Genomic DNA, 13846 nt, shown 5'->3' with positions numbered 1-13846 from the left:
ATGATCCACTGTGGCCGCCTCGAGAGGCCATGTCCATCCCCATTCGTGCGCGCCAGGGCCCACGGCTCTCTTGGGCAGAGTGAAGTGCCCCACGCGCGAGTCTGAGGGTGACTCCAGCCCCCCAATTTGAATCAGGTTTTCGAAACTGCTCTGGAGCGCTCATCCCACAGAGGCTACCAACTCAGAACCACCGCCAAGTCTAGGGGAGGTAGCGCTGTGCACACTTAGGGTAAAGGAAAGAAAAGCCGCAGATATCTGCCGCGGCCGATAGGGGGCGCGCAACCCGGCAGGGAGCCTCCCACCCCCACCCCAGGGAGGCATGTGACGTCGAGGCAGCCGGAGGGGTGGGGCGTCTTCAGACCAACAGGGACCTGTCCCCTTGTGAGGAGGGGGGCTTTAGCCTCTGGGCAGGGAGAGTCCCTGAGGTGTTCCCAGCGGCTCGTGGTTCAGAATCATCCTGCTTCCTGCAAGGAATGTGGGACGGGACGAAGCAAAAGGAGGGGACAATCCAGTTAGAGGTCCTCCAGTTAGAGGACAATCCAGTTAGAGGCGGTGCCTGGAATAGGGCTGGATTCCAACCTGCGGGTGCAGAAGGTATTGGAGGGTGTGAGCCTGGCCCCTGGGCGGCGGCAGTGATGTTCCTAAAGCCAGACAACCCAGGGAGGGAGTCAGCCTTTGGGCTGGAGGTCACGCGTACCTGTGGGACAGCCAAGGGCCAAAGACCAAGAGAATCCAGAATGCAAAGCAAAAGAGGATGGGGATGGCAAGGGGGATTTGGGGATCGCCTCCATGGGGCGCAAGTTGAAGAGAAGGGGTTGGGCAAAGTCTCTGAGGGGAGAGCAGGGGAGGGGTAAGGGCCCAGCGGCACCTGGGAGAGCCCCGCCCCCGCTCCCCGCAGTTCAGGGGACAGGGATCAACAAGCAGAGGAGGGCACAGTGCAGGCAAGGAGGGGACAGCAGCGTGGAGAGTGAACCCGTGCACTCCAGCACCCCACCCGCACACACCTCACCGCCCACACGGCACACACACACACACACACACACACACACTGACAACCACACACCCACCACACAGGCACCACACCCTCCCAGTCACCCGCTCCCTCCGCACCCCTGCCTCCTCGCACACGCACTCACGTGTCCACCCCCGCCAAGCCCTTCAGCCCCCACGCACACGCGATCACACTCACGCCTAAGCCTGACACACTCGTGGGCAGTGCCCGTGACCCAGAGACCCTGGCGAGTTCCAGGAGGAGGGCCATGATCGATGCTTATTAATGAAGCTGCCCCGGAGATGGCTAATTGATGGCGGTGCGCGGCTGTTGTCTGGAATTTAACCTGATTCATCATTTAGCCTGTTGGAGGCTGGAGAGCTGTGTTAATTAATGCCAGGAAAACAGACTTGGATGAGCTGGCGGTGCAGCCTCATATTAGAAAACCGAGAGCAAGGGGCAAAGGGAGGCGGTGGGGGGAGGGGGGAGAGAGAGAAGGAATGATTAAATCTAAAGCCCAGAGACAAATTCCAAAAAGCCAATGTCGGTGCTGTTTCTAGGATGACTCAGGCTTGCGCTTGGCTGGCATCGTCAGGCTATGGTGTGGGACTGAGAGCAATTTCCTCTAGATTTGTCATTTACGTGGTGTGGGCTTTGTTTTTTCCTTTATCTTGTGTGGGGACTGTCCCTCCAGGCCCGAGACTGAGCCCTAAGAGACAGGGAGGAGGGGCCCGGGGTTGGGGGAGGGCGGTGGGAAAGGCCCCCTTCTGCTCATGGAGGAGGCTGAGCCTGGCAACAGGGTCCAGGGTCCAGGGCAGCCTGGTGGGGCAGGTGGTGGAGGAGGACTCAGCGCATCTGACTCAGGGGCAGGCTGAAGGGAGATGGGGAGAAGCAGAAGGGAAGGTGGGCTGTGGGACACATAGACGAGGGTCTCCATCCAGCCCCCCGGAGCCAGGGTGTCCACTCCCCTTCTCGGCTTGTTAGGAGGGTCAGAGTCTAAATGAAGAAGGCAGTGGTTCCACTGTGGCCTGGGAAAGGTCACACCCAGCTGGAGAGCACCGCGGCCACCCCCAGGTGCAGAGCCCCACAGCCAAGGGCCCTAGGGAGGCGTGAGCTCTCATGGTGGGATGGAAGAAACAGGTTCTCAGGTCCACGTAGCTGAGGGCAGCCTTGGAAGGTGGGCTTGCCTTGCCCTGTGGAGCTCTGGTACCAGGGCTGGTGAGAGGAAAGGGGAGGGGTTTTCGGGCTGGAAACACATCCTCTCTCGTCACTAGAGCTGGCCAGAGTGGAACTGGGACACCCATGCAAGAGGAACTCCCACTGTGGTGTGGGAGCAGGTACGGAAGAGCCAGCGCCCGAGACGAGGAAGGGACTTCCAGGTGGTGGGTGGCTAGGCCCTGCCAAGTGCAGGGCTGTGGGGCTGGGCGTTTGGGGGATCGCTTCTGAAACTGTGCTGAGAGCAGAAGGCACCCCGCGTGGCTGGGGTCCAGGAAGGGTGGGCTTGAACGCCTTTCAGCCAGGCCCTTCTGCAGACTGGATGGTGCGCTCCCCCCAGGGAAGGTTTGCTGTGCCATCCTCGTGCCAGGGAACAGGGCACAGCGAGGGCAGAGCCGGGGCAGGTGGAGGAGAGGCTTTGGGGGGACAAGGAGCAGGGAGAGGAAGGGAGGGGAAAGGCCTGGAGAGCATAGCTGTTGTTTGTTTCTTGAGCACTTACTAGGCGCCAGGCGCCGAGGGGCTCCCCACACCTCCCCTGGGATGTGACCCTAAGAGGTCAGGTAACTGCCCCAGCTCACATGCACAAGGAGGGGGCAGGGCTAGGACTGAAGTCCAGGCCTCCCAACTAAACCGGGACTCGTTTCATCCAGAATTATCTATCCACTGCTGTTTTTAAAAAAATCCCACACCCCCACCCTGAAGAGGGTTAGCGACCCAGCCTGGGCGTGCAGGCTAATGAGCTTCGTTTCCACGGCAGCAGATCTTAATTAGGACCACAAGGGTCCGCCCACCCTTGCCAGGGCAGCTCTGGCACGTTGGTGGGAGCGGATGAGAAGGACATGGGGCTTGGAGACAAAGAGACAGGCTGCCCTTGGCCACGTGGATCTGGGAAGCCCTGACTGCCAGGTAGGGGCTGAGCCCAGCGGCACTATGCCATCTCCAGGATTCCATCTCCTTACCTGCCACAGCCCAGAGAAGCTTCCACCCACGCAGATGGGGCCCAATCCCAGCCCCATGGCAATGGGGGGACGAGGAAAACTAAGAGGCTGACTGGGGATCACCCTCCCTTGTGGAAACAAGCAGAAGAGACCTCTGACTGGCCCAGGGAAGGGGGCACCTCCTTTGTTTGTACCCAGTGGGTGAGGGGAAAGCATTCTGTAAACTTAGATGCCAGAGAGCAGAGAGGGTGGAGGTTGGGAGAGGGATGGGAGAGAGAGAGGAGACAGAGAGAAGGGGAGGGGGCCACCCCAGGCAGTCCCACCAATAGGCTCCGTCAGCGCCGCCGCCGTTGGCTGGACACTGCAGAGCAGAGCATCCTGTTGCATAGCAACTGCCTGGGGCCTTGTTTGTGGGGCTGGACCACGGACGATGTACGGGCTGCAGAGGCCCCCGTGCCCTGCTCCCCTCCCCGCACCGCGGGCATCTAGCTCCCCACCCCACCTGCCTACAGGTGGGGAGGGGACCAGATGCCAAGGTAGTACTGGCCGTTCCTGATCTAAACGTTCACCCCCGACCAGGCTCCACTGCCCCAAGCCCTCTTGCTCTTTCTGAATGTGGCCCTAGTGGAATGCTGTTCCTGCCAAAAACTGACAGGGGACACCACTGCCCACTGCACAGGCTCAGACCCTCCAGGGGCCACACCAGGCCCCCCGCCTCCACCCGACCTGCCTGCACGTCACACTCTGAGACTTTCCTCACACTCTGTGACACGCTGCTGACTCTTCCCTCCACTCACCTACGTCGTCCGCGGTTATGCCTGCCAGCCAACCCCCTCCACATCCTCCCCACCCCGTGAGTTTGCTCACCGGGCTCATCTGGTGTCAGAGAGGATGGAAGGACATAGCCAAGACGCGCAGTCAGTGCAAGGTCTGGAGTTGCGAAGGACTCGATAACTGTCACCTGTCACGGTCACTCATGCCTCCCCGTCCTCCATCCAGGCACACGGCAGAGGCCATGCAGGTCCACCCACTCTCCTGTCTTGATGGTCATTAAGGCAGTCAGGCCTCTGTGCTGCTTCTCAGCCGCCTTCCTTCATCCCCTTGAGGGCCACTTTTGACAGCAGCTGACTGAAGGGATCTAGAGGCCATGACTGGCAGAGTGACAGGTGTGACTGGGGGGGACCCATCCCAAAGCCTCGCTGGAGGGGGGCACAAGGGCTTAGGACTCTGCCCTTCAGACCAATGAGAGGAGGTGAGGATGAAGGGGAAGAAGGGGAAGGATCCAGAGGTGACCTCAAGTGTTTTACCAAGGGACCAACAGAGGGCCTTGCCTGGCAGGCACCCCCACCACCACCACCACTTCAGGGGCAGCTCCGAGCTGGGCCATCTAAATGAGGAGAGGGGTGAAGAGCTGACAGGGCCTACATGCCTGACCCAACAAGCATCAGATGGCCTCCTGGATGCGGGGAATGGGAGCAGAACCAGATTTATTAAAAATCTTATCTGGAGGGTTTGCATTTCAATGGGCTGTGGATTTGCATATTTTAACAATAACCTCCAGGTTCTTCTGTCTGGTCTGCGCTCACTGGCTGTCTCTCTAAACCATGATCACTGGTTCAGTAAACCCTTCCTAATCCGGAGGTACAACATCGCCACTTTGCTGGAGGATGGGAGGGTTAAAGGGCCTTTCTCTCTGGATCAGAAATAGGGCTGTTCAGCAGGTGACCACTTCTGGCCTCTGGACACTCCTGTCGCCAGCCCGTGGCTGAGGCAGGAGGGAACGGTGCCAGTGACAGGCACAATAGAGGATTCAGTCATCCATTTGGTCAGTGAGCATTTATTGAACACCTATGGTGTACTGGGTGCCACGCCCGACTCTGGGTGTGCAGTGGGAACAGAAAAAGTGTGGACCTTCCCTTGTAAAGAGGAGACAAATATTAAACAAATAAATCCACAGCTTGAGAACCATAATGGCTTATCACTGTCCCAGATTGTGGCAAGGCAATGAAGGAAAGAAAGGGGAGCTTGAAGGGACCCCTAATTTATTGCAAGGCCAGGGGGATGCTGAGACCTGAGGGAGGCATGGGTGGTGGCTGAGCCGAGAAGGGAACAAGCACGCTGCACCCACAGCAGGCTCGGGACTTGCCCTCAGGCCCTGGGAGCAGCACCACCAACTGGCCTGGCCAGGGTCACCTCGGAGTCTGGCCCGTGGTGGGGGAGTGCCTCCAGCAAAGGCACATGTCACTCTGCAGTCACTGCTGGGGTGTCCTTAAGTCAAAACTTTATGACGACAGCAAACGGGATTCCTTGAACCTCTAACCCCACCCTGTGGAGTGAACCTTACACAATTTATTAAGGAGGTAATTAAAACAATACATTTACAACAAGCTACAAATAATGTGCGCTGCTTCTGCCATTCCCCTTCGATCCCTTCTCTCTGGGGGACTGGGGGGCCCCTGCAGCAAGGGTTCATCCTTTCCTTCCAAGGTTACTGAGGGCCCGCTGTGCACAGCCAGGGGAATCCAGCGGGGCCCAGGATTCAGAATCTGCCCTCCTGGGGCTTTAAACAAACAATTTCTCTATTAATTAATTTGTTCATTATGAATGCTAAGTGCCATGAAGACAAAATCCTGATGGAGGGCAGGGTCACTGTAGAGCCGCCCACCTGTGGTCCCCATGCTCTCATTAGTGAGTTCTCTTCTCTAGCTGTATCAGATGGTTGCATCCTCACCACCAGCCTTTTACACCAAAGTCTGGAAATTCTCAGTCTATCCTCCCAAACTTGCCCAAAGTTCACCTATAAAAGATAAATCTTGGGACTTCCCTGGTGGCGCAATGGTTAAGAATCCTCCTGCCAATGCAGGGGACACGGGTTCCATCCCTGGTATGGGAAGATCCCACATGCCGCGGAGCAACTAAGCCGGTGCGCCACAACTACTGAGCCCCCGTGCTGCAACTACTGAAGCCCGAGCGCCTAGAGCCCGTGCTCTGCACCAAGACAAGCCACCACAACGAGAAGTCTGTGCACCGCAACGAAGAGTAGGCCCCGCTCTCCGCAACTAGAGAAAGCCCGCGCGCAGCAACGAAGACCCAACGTGGCCAAAAATAAATAAATAAATTTATTTAAAAAAAAAATTTTTTTTTAAGATAAATCTTTGAGTACCATTCTCTGTTTCAGGAGCTTGTGCACAGCTCCACCTGAAAACACCTGATGGTCAGGGATATGTCTGATGCCTGGAGCTGGCGGATAGAGATAAGCTTGCAGGATGATGGGGACCCAGAAGGGCATCACGCTCAGGGCAAGTTCATGGGCAGGTCCCCTGTGCTGTCACACAGGGCCCCACGCTCAGAAGGGTCTCATGCTTAGGGTTTAGCGCTCTGCAGTTGCCACCTTGAAATTCTTAAAATTTTATCTTTGAACTTGTGCTTCATAAGTGAAGTCTGTGGCATGAAGGAGCCCGTGTAGGGGGCTTGGGGCCTCTGCTTATGATCGGTTTTGCCTCCCACCGCCTGCCTGATCCATTTACATCCTGGTCCCCACATGAAATCACTCTGCCTTCTAGGCCAGCCAGCAACGGCCTGGGTGGGGTATAGGGGGGAGCGGGTGGGGCCCACTTTCCCTGTGGTACCCCAGGCTGGCAGCGCTGTGGCATGTCTGTCTGGTCAACAGAGGCATTGTCTTAGCAGGGGTGAGCATCTTGCCCAGCTGACTAATGCATCCCTGGCACAGCATTTACAATCCCCTTGAGGATCACCTGCCCACTGTGGGTTAGGTCAGGGGGTACCATGGGCACAAGTAAAGTCTGGCTTTACTTCCCAGGGCACACCCTTGGCTGGATTGTACCAGGTCAGTCTGTAGTCAGTGGAAGAGAGAACCCAGCAGTCCTCAGGCCCAGCCTGCCCCCCATGTTGCAGGGCGGGGCTCTGGGTACCTGTGAGGGTCTCCATGCCTGAGGAGACCCTCTCTTTCTTCTTAACCTTCCTGAGTCTGGCTTGCATTTCTCTCCTCTGGCCAGCTCAAGGCACCCTCCAGGCATGAGTCACAAAAACGAATTGTATAATTTTGGTGATTCTGCATAGGCGTTAAATGTTCTGATGTTTGCACTTAAAACTGGCATCACACAAAATAAAGATGAATGGTAGAATCCATGCTAATAATTTAAAATTTATATTTTTCTTTACTTAAAACGACATCAAATAGCAGGTAAAAAAATACCATGACAAGTCAAGAAAGAGAAAGACCATGAAAGAAAGGGAAAGCTTTATATTTTAGTGCTTTAATGATGCTTTTTTCCTTGCTTTTTGAACAGGGGGCCCTGCAAATTATGTCTCTCTTCCCAGAGCAGCAGTGCCACTGAAGATGGGGCACAGATGCCCCAACAGTTCCAGAATGCAGGGTCTGCTGCTTCACCATTTCCATGACCGTCGTGTGTGCTGGGGTGGGGGGCAGACAGCATAAAAGCTGAGTTCTCTGGGGGGATGAGAACAAACAGCAGGACAGATGAAGAGCAGGGGCCAGGCTCTGAGGAATGTGTGGGCGCACAGAGCTAAGAGCTGCTTCCAGTGCAGACTGCAGGTTTGAACAGAAGAAGGATCAGCATTACCAGATTACTGCATGGTTTGGGGAGATGCGAGCCCTCCTGGTGAGCAGAAAACGGGGTATCACCAGACACCCACACATCCCAAAAGGAGCCAGAAAGGACCCTCAGCTTTGAGGTTTGGACACCCACCCTGGAAGTACATTTGGGGGCTCAGCTGCCGGCTGGAGAGCACGCTGGCCATCTCCATAGGCCACGCCAGTAACCCTGCCACCCCAACTGTCCTCCCCCTCCCCAGCCCCGTGCAGGGCATTGGTCCAGCCCTTCCTGCGGCATTTCTGGGTCACAGACTGGCAAACAGCATGGAAGCTGAGGTTTGTTGGGAGCACTGCACTTGTTTCCTCCCTCGTCTCGGTTAATCCCAACACCCAAGCTGAATGAATTGTTTCATGATGTCTGTGATGTCACACAAGTACTACTCAAGCGTGAGCATGGGTGCATGTGTGCATACACACACACACACACACACACACACACAGACTCCAGGGGAGCTCAGTCCTGAGTTAGGGTCTGGGGGTCTGTGAGTAGGAAATCATTGCCCTGCTGTTGCTTGAGAAACAAGTGTCTCTCTGTCGCAGTCACGCGTGCGCACGCGCACACGCACACACACACACACACACACTGAGAGAGAGAGAGAGTGGTATAGGGCCATGTGTGGCTGGGGGGCTGAGAGACAACCAAGGAAGTCTTATTGGAAGAGCAGGAAGTCTTTTGAGGAAGAGGAGGGTTTGGATGGCCTTTGAGGAGTGACAGGGAACTTCCCAGGCTCTTTCTGAGACAGCTCTGGGTCAGCTCACTGGGGCCTGGTGTGAAGCAGGGGGCTAAGGGTCCTGAGAAAACAGGTGGAGGGGGACCCAGCTCCAGGGGGAAGGGCCCCAAGTGATCCTGCGGGCAGCAAGGGCTGTCCCCAGTGAAGCAGGGGCGAGCTCCGGACGTCCCCAGGGCTCACCCTGGCACTGGCTTAGGCAGGTGCCAGGCAGTGAGGGACAGAGGGGGCTCAGCCACCCCCCAAAACCTCCACGCCAGCCCTCAGGAAGGTGATTGCAGCAGAAGGGAAGCCGAGTGAAGACAGTCTGGTCTGGTGGCAGAACACATCTGGGCACTTAGGGACCAGGGGCCCCCTCTGCAGGCTGGGCCTGCTCTGGTGGGGTTTCATTCCAGCCTCAGGGAGCCCCTCTCAGGGCCGGGGTGAAGAGGCGCACAGACAAGAGAATGGCTGTCACACAGGCACAAGCCCAGGGGCACAGCCCAGGTTGTACCAGGAGGACAAGGAAAGCGGCAACTGGAACCACAAGGGTTAATCAGGGCCAGCTTCCCAGATGCGGAGGGACGGCCCTGCACCCTGGCCCACAGGGGGCAGCAGAGACCCTCAGACCCCTGTGGGAGGGAGATGTGGCCCCCGGAGCAGAGATGGGAGGGGGTGTTGGGAGGGGGAGAGGGAGTCAAGAAAGAGCCAGCTGGCCTGTCCATCAGTCTGTCTGTCTGCCCACTGGCCACAGGCCTCTCCTTACGCGGGAAGCCACGCTGGACGGACAGGTGAAGACTTTGGACCAGATCAATCATTGTATTTATTCTAATTGTATCGTAATCGTCCCCAAGGAACCCAGTTCAAATGAGCTTGACATTATTAAAATTTTAATGCCCAGTTTTCATAGCTGAATGAATATTTAAAGGGTATGTCCCAGCTTAAGTTATGATGATGAAGAAATTAATGGAATGTCTTGTTTAATGCATGGGTATGTGTTGATGCAAAAAGTGGCAGAGACGGGGAGGAGGAGGGGAGGCGGGGCCAGGACAGAGAGGCCTGGGAGGGAAGGAGGCCCCGCCACCCACCACTGGCTGCAGCAGGGAGCAGAGAGGGCCCCAGACCTAGGCCAGGACCACTTGCTCCCCCTGAGGGGCCCCTGGGGCTGGAAGCAGGAACACAGTGGATGACAAAGGAAGTTAGTGATGTCCCCAGAGGGCTGACCCCAGAAGCCTGAGGGTGGCTTCAGGGAACTGTTCCTGACCCAGGGAAGGCGGCCCAGCTCAGGCACCTGGAGGCACAACCGGGGCTGAAGGCCACAGGGGAACATGGGGATGCTGATGACCCAGCCCCCAGGCCCAGGCCCAGGCCCAGTCCCTCCCAGAAGGATAATACAGTGGCCGAGAGGGACAGGATGGCTGCACAGAGGAGCAAGGGATGGGTTAAAGGAAAGGCACCAAGAAATGGGCCCCAGCATCCTCGACATTCACCTGCAGGGGATGCCCTGGGGCTCATGTGGCCAAGAGGTCCTGAGGCCACAGTCAAAGTTAGAAGACAGGCAAGGAGATGGCAAATGCCCCTCCCACCTTCCTACCAGTATCCTCTCTCCCCTTCTTCACCGTTCCTGCCTCACTGCCCATCTCTGTGGCATGGTCTGCCCTCTGCCCCCAGGATGTAAGCAGGCCCAGCCGAGGCTAGATGGGGCTGGAGTCTGGAACAGGGAAGAGAAACACGGGCCGAAGGAGGGAGATCTCCCTTCAGGCCTGAGGCATCTGTACAGAGTCTGCTCTACCTAAGAAATCTTCCCAGCTGAGCCTGACACTTTATTTCTGCTGAGAATTAAGAAAGCACGGGATTTCTTTCTCTCTCCATCTATCCTGGCACCCCCCTGACAGCCCTGCAAAGGCTGTATGGACTCTGACCATCCCTAGATAATAATAGGACATGAAATATGACCCCAGGAGCCACAGGTCCATGGGAACCAGGGCAATTCTGCTCCCTTGTGGGTGCCCAGACCATGGCTGAGGACAGGTGGGAGGCTAGATGAGCCCCTGGGTCCCCACTGCCAGGAGCCTAGTGATGGAGGAGGTCTGGGAGCACCGTCCAGGGCTGGCCTGGTCAGGGAGGGCTTGCTGGGGGGTGGGGGTGGAACTGAGGGGAATCAGGGCTAAGTCCGTGAGCCTGGGGCAGAGCATTCACGAGTGCCCAGGTGTCAAGGACAGCGGGACCGTGGCTGGCTGCCTGAGGGTTACATGCCCAGGGTGGAAGGCTCCATGCACAGGCAGATTCCATTTGCCTTGTTTAATTTACCATGGAAAATGGGCCCCATTATAACAGAAACAGTTGTACCCCAGCCCTTGTCCATCCATAGGACTCCCCGCCTCTGCTCTCCATAGAGACTTGCCATGGGACTCAGAAACAAGGTGCCAGGGGAGGCGTCCTCCCAGGGTCCCTGCCTTTCCTCCCAGCATTGCCTCTAAGCATTCGGGTCGGCCTGGGCCTGCTCTGGCCCCAGGGATGGAGCCTCCTCTGCGGCCTCCTCCTTCCCTCGTCTCCACAGCAGCAGAGCCCAGCTGAGCCTGGTTCACACTCCTCTGCCTGGCCCTCCTCACACCCCACTCCTTACCGGGGAAGCCTGAACCAGCCCACCACTCACCCCCTTCCCCATACTCTGGTTTGAACTTTCCCGGACCTTTCCTAAGCCTGTCACGTCTGGTTCCCAGAATCTCCCGAACATGTAGGCTGGTGTTAAGAGTCCTGGGTTCATCTTGATCACCGTGTACCACCTGTGTGACCTCAAGCTAGTTTCTTAACCTCTCTGAAACTCCATTTCCTTGGTTAAGGATCATCTATTTGCACACATCCTAGGGGAAGTGATGATAATCCAACACTATAATTTTGTAGCAGCTGTTCGTGTTCACTGTAGGTGTAGCAGTGCGGTGTCCCCCTTGCAACTCCATTCTCAACTTGACTGTACATTCTATATGGAAAAGGGAGAATTCCTGCAGGACCCTTCCCTGCTGGAAGGCCCCCTGGAAGTACCAGGAAGGCTTCAGGGTCAAGGGCCAGAGGCTGGTGGGGGTATGGGAAAAGAGCTCACAGGCCGAAGGAACAGATCGGGGAGGAAAGTGCCCGGTCGTGAGGAATGGAATGATGCAAGAGGTGGTGGGGGCCAGATTTGGGGGACCAGGCTGAGGAGGTTGTATTCGATTTGGTGGCCCTTGCCAGATGGACATCTTCCCTTGACCCCCTCCTTTCAGAGCAGCTTTGGGGTCAAATGAGGTGAAGTATAGGAAGTCCAACCCACCTTATCATGGTAGCACCATGCCTACCCACCCTGGCTGCAGCCTGGATCTGCCACTCCTCCGAGCTTGGCTTTTCATTGGCAGGAGAGAGATAATAATCCCTCTGTGGAGCATTATAATAATTACATAAGCAAGAAAGCCATAGAAATATACCCAGGAGAATACAATGTCGAGAACTGGGTCCAGGTCAGCCGTGGGGCCTTTCTGGAGTAAGAGACTATTGCAGCTTTGGGGGAGACTAGGAGGAAGGGGTGTTCCAGAAGGGAGGGACAGCCTAGGGAAGGGCTGGATGTGGAGTCTCCGAAGACACAGAATGGGCACCCGAGAGTACAGCCCTTCTCCCACAGCCAGATGCAAGCTCAGCCTTCTGGACCCTTCGCTCAAGGACTGGAAAGGAGGTGGTCTATGGGGGAGCCAGGACCCCTGAAATGAAGCTGGGAATTTCCTATGCCCCTCTTCCTTCTCCCTGTTAATTGGAGGTTCCCATAAACCCACACCTTCCTCCGCAGGCAGAGCGTACATACCAAGTACCTGCATTTCCCTCCACTCCATAAGGGGTGCCGAGTGGGGACCTCCTGGCAAACAATGGCACCCGGACCCCCTCTTAGTGGACTGGCCCCCCAGAATCCTATCTTACCCCCCGGGCCACCTGTGCTTCCTTTTCCTCGGTTCTGTGCCCTGCCTCCTGCCTCTGTCCTTCCTTGCGTGGCTCTGACCTTCCCCTGGCCTCATCTTCACCTTGCTGAGTCACGGGCACCCACACTCCCCCACCCAGCGTCTTGACGCAACCAAAGCTCACTTCGAATCCTAGACCAGAAGGAAGCTTGTGACTGGCTAGTCCAGCCTCCATACACAAGGGGAATTGGCAACGGAAAGTCACCTGGTGCAGGACAAAAGCCCAAAAATAGCCCTGGCGGACCCAGGTTCCCAGGCACATCTTGCCACAAGGTGGCCCCGCCTCAGCTTCTCCATCTACAAAATGGGGGCATTTAGTACCTGCGCTGACTGCCTCTCAGGGTTGGTTTGTGAGAGAAATGCAAATAGAGTAAGGGATAAGAGAGGTACAGGACAAGCAAAAGCACTGGCAAAGACATAAAATACAATTCCATTTGCGTGATTCCTACCATTTTTATTGTTTGAAATATCGTCAGGGCCTGAGAGCCCACCTTATGCCTCCGGCATCCGGAGGATGAAAAACAGGCTGCGGAGCCCCAGATCCTTGGAGTTCAGAGCCCCCTAGTGGCCTGAATGAGGCATTGAAACGGATCCTCCAGAGAGGCTGGCGGCTAAAAGGCTGGGGGCGTCAGGCCGTGCTTGGTGTCGTCCTGGCACCCAGACACCACGTGAGACAAGTAGCTGTGCCCACTCCACATACACCCCGAGGGGACAGCCTGGCCGCAGTCAGGAGCCCCGGCCCTGAGCTCTGCTCCGACAAGGAGCTGGGTGGTCCAGAGCCTCAGGCACCCCTGGGACCCACAGCCAGCGTCTGCGGGATACTGCAGGGATGGGGTGCAACTCACTGCCATGCCCCAACCTGGGCAGGAGTTGGTCTTTGGCCAGAGACCAGCTAGTTTCAGCAAAGCGATCTGTCTCCAGGGTGGGCCAGAGAGGGGACACCTCAGATTCTAGTATCACAGCAAGAGCTGCTCAAAGCTGGGAGAGGGACCACTGGAGGTCCCTCTCAGGATTGGAGGTCTCCAATCCTGAGAAACCCTCCTGAAATCAGGGGACCCTGGGGAGGGGAGATGGGTGGGGCTTTAGTGAAGACCCGCTAGTTTGCAGCTGCGCGGGTGCGCGGGTGTATGTGTCGGTGGTGTGGTCCGTGTGCTATGTCCCCGTGAACACCTGCGTACCTTCGGGTGCAGGTGTGTCTGCTCTAACACTGCCCCCCTGTGCTCTGTTGCAGATGAACCGGCCGATCCAGGTGAAGCCAGCGGACAGCGAGAGCCGAGGAGGTAGTAGCTGCCTGCGCCAGCCCCCTTCACGTGAGGGCCCACTTGTCTCTGCCCCTCCCCCTCCCTCCTTTCCTTCCCTCCCCCCTTCCCTCCCCCTGA

The 13846-nt window shown here is 56.9% G+C and overlaps 1 protein-coding gene across 27 annotated transcripts in view; it reads left to right on the top strand.

Moving 5' to 3' along the window:
• CELF4 (CUGBP Elav-like family member 4) overlaps nucleotides 1-13846 on the top strand; it is a gene marked incomplete at both ends in the record, with an annotated part of 301897 nt that overhangs the window by 212958 nt on the left and 75093 nt on the right. For 14 of the 27 annotated variants that reach the window (XM_081252847.1, XM_081252867.1, XM_081252841.1 and 11 more), the window contains one exon: nucleotides 13699-13777. In XM_081252847.1, coding sequence (XP_081108973.1) covers nucleotides 13699-13777 — 79 coding nt within the window. The remainder of the gene's footprint in view (nucleotides 1-13698; nucleotides 13778-13846) is intronic. The other 13 variants (XM_081252858.1, XM_081252856.1, XM_081252863.1 and 10 more) reach the window with 2 other exon arrangements.

This window comes from Mesoplodon bidens (assembly GCF_964165515.1).
Source record: "Mesoplodon bidens genome assembly, chromosome: 13".
Classification (NCBI taxonomy): Eukaryota; Metazoa; Chordata; class Mammalia; order Artiodactyla; family Ziphiidae; genus Mesoplodon; species Mesoplodon bidens.
The sequence above is the reverse complement of the archived record's forward strand: the minus strand, read 5'-3'. Positions and strand labels throughout refer to the sequence as shown.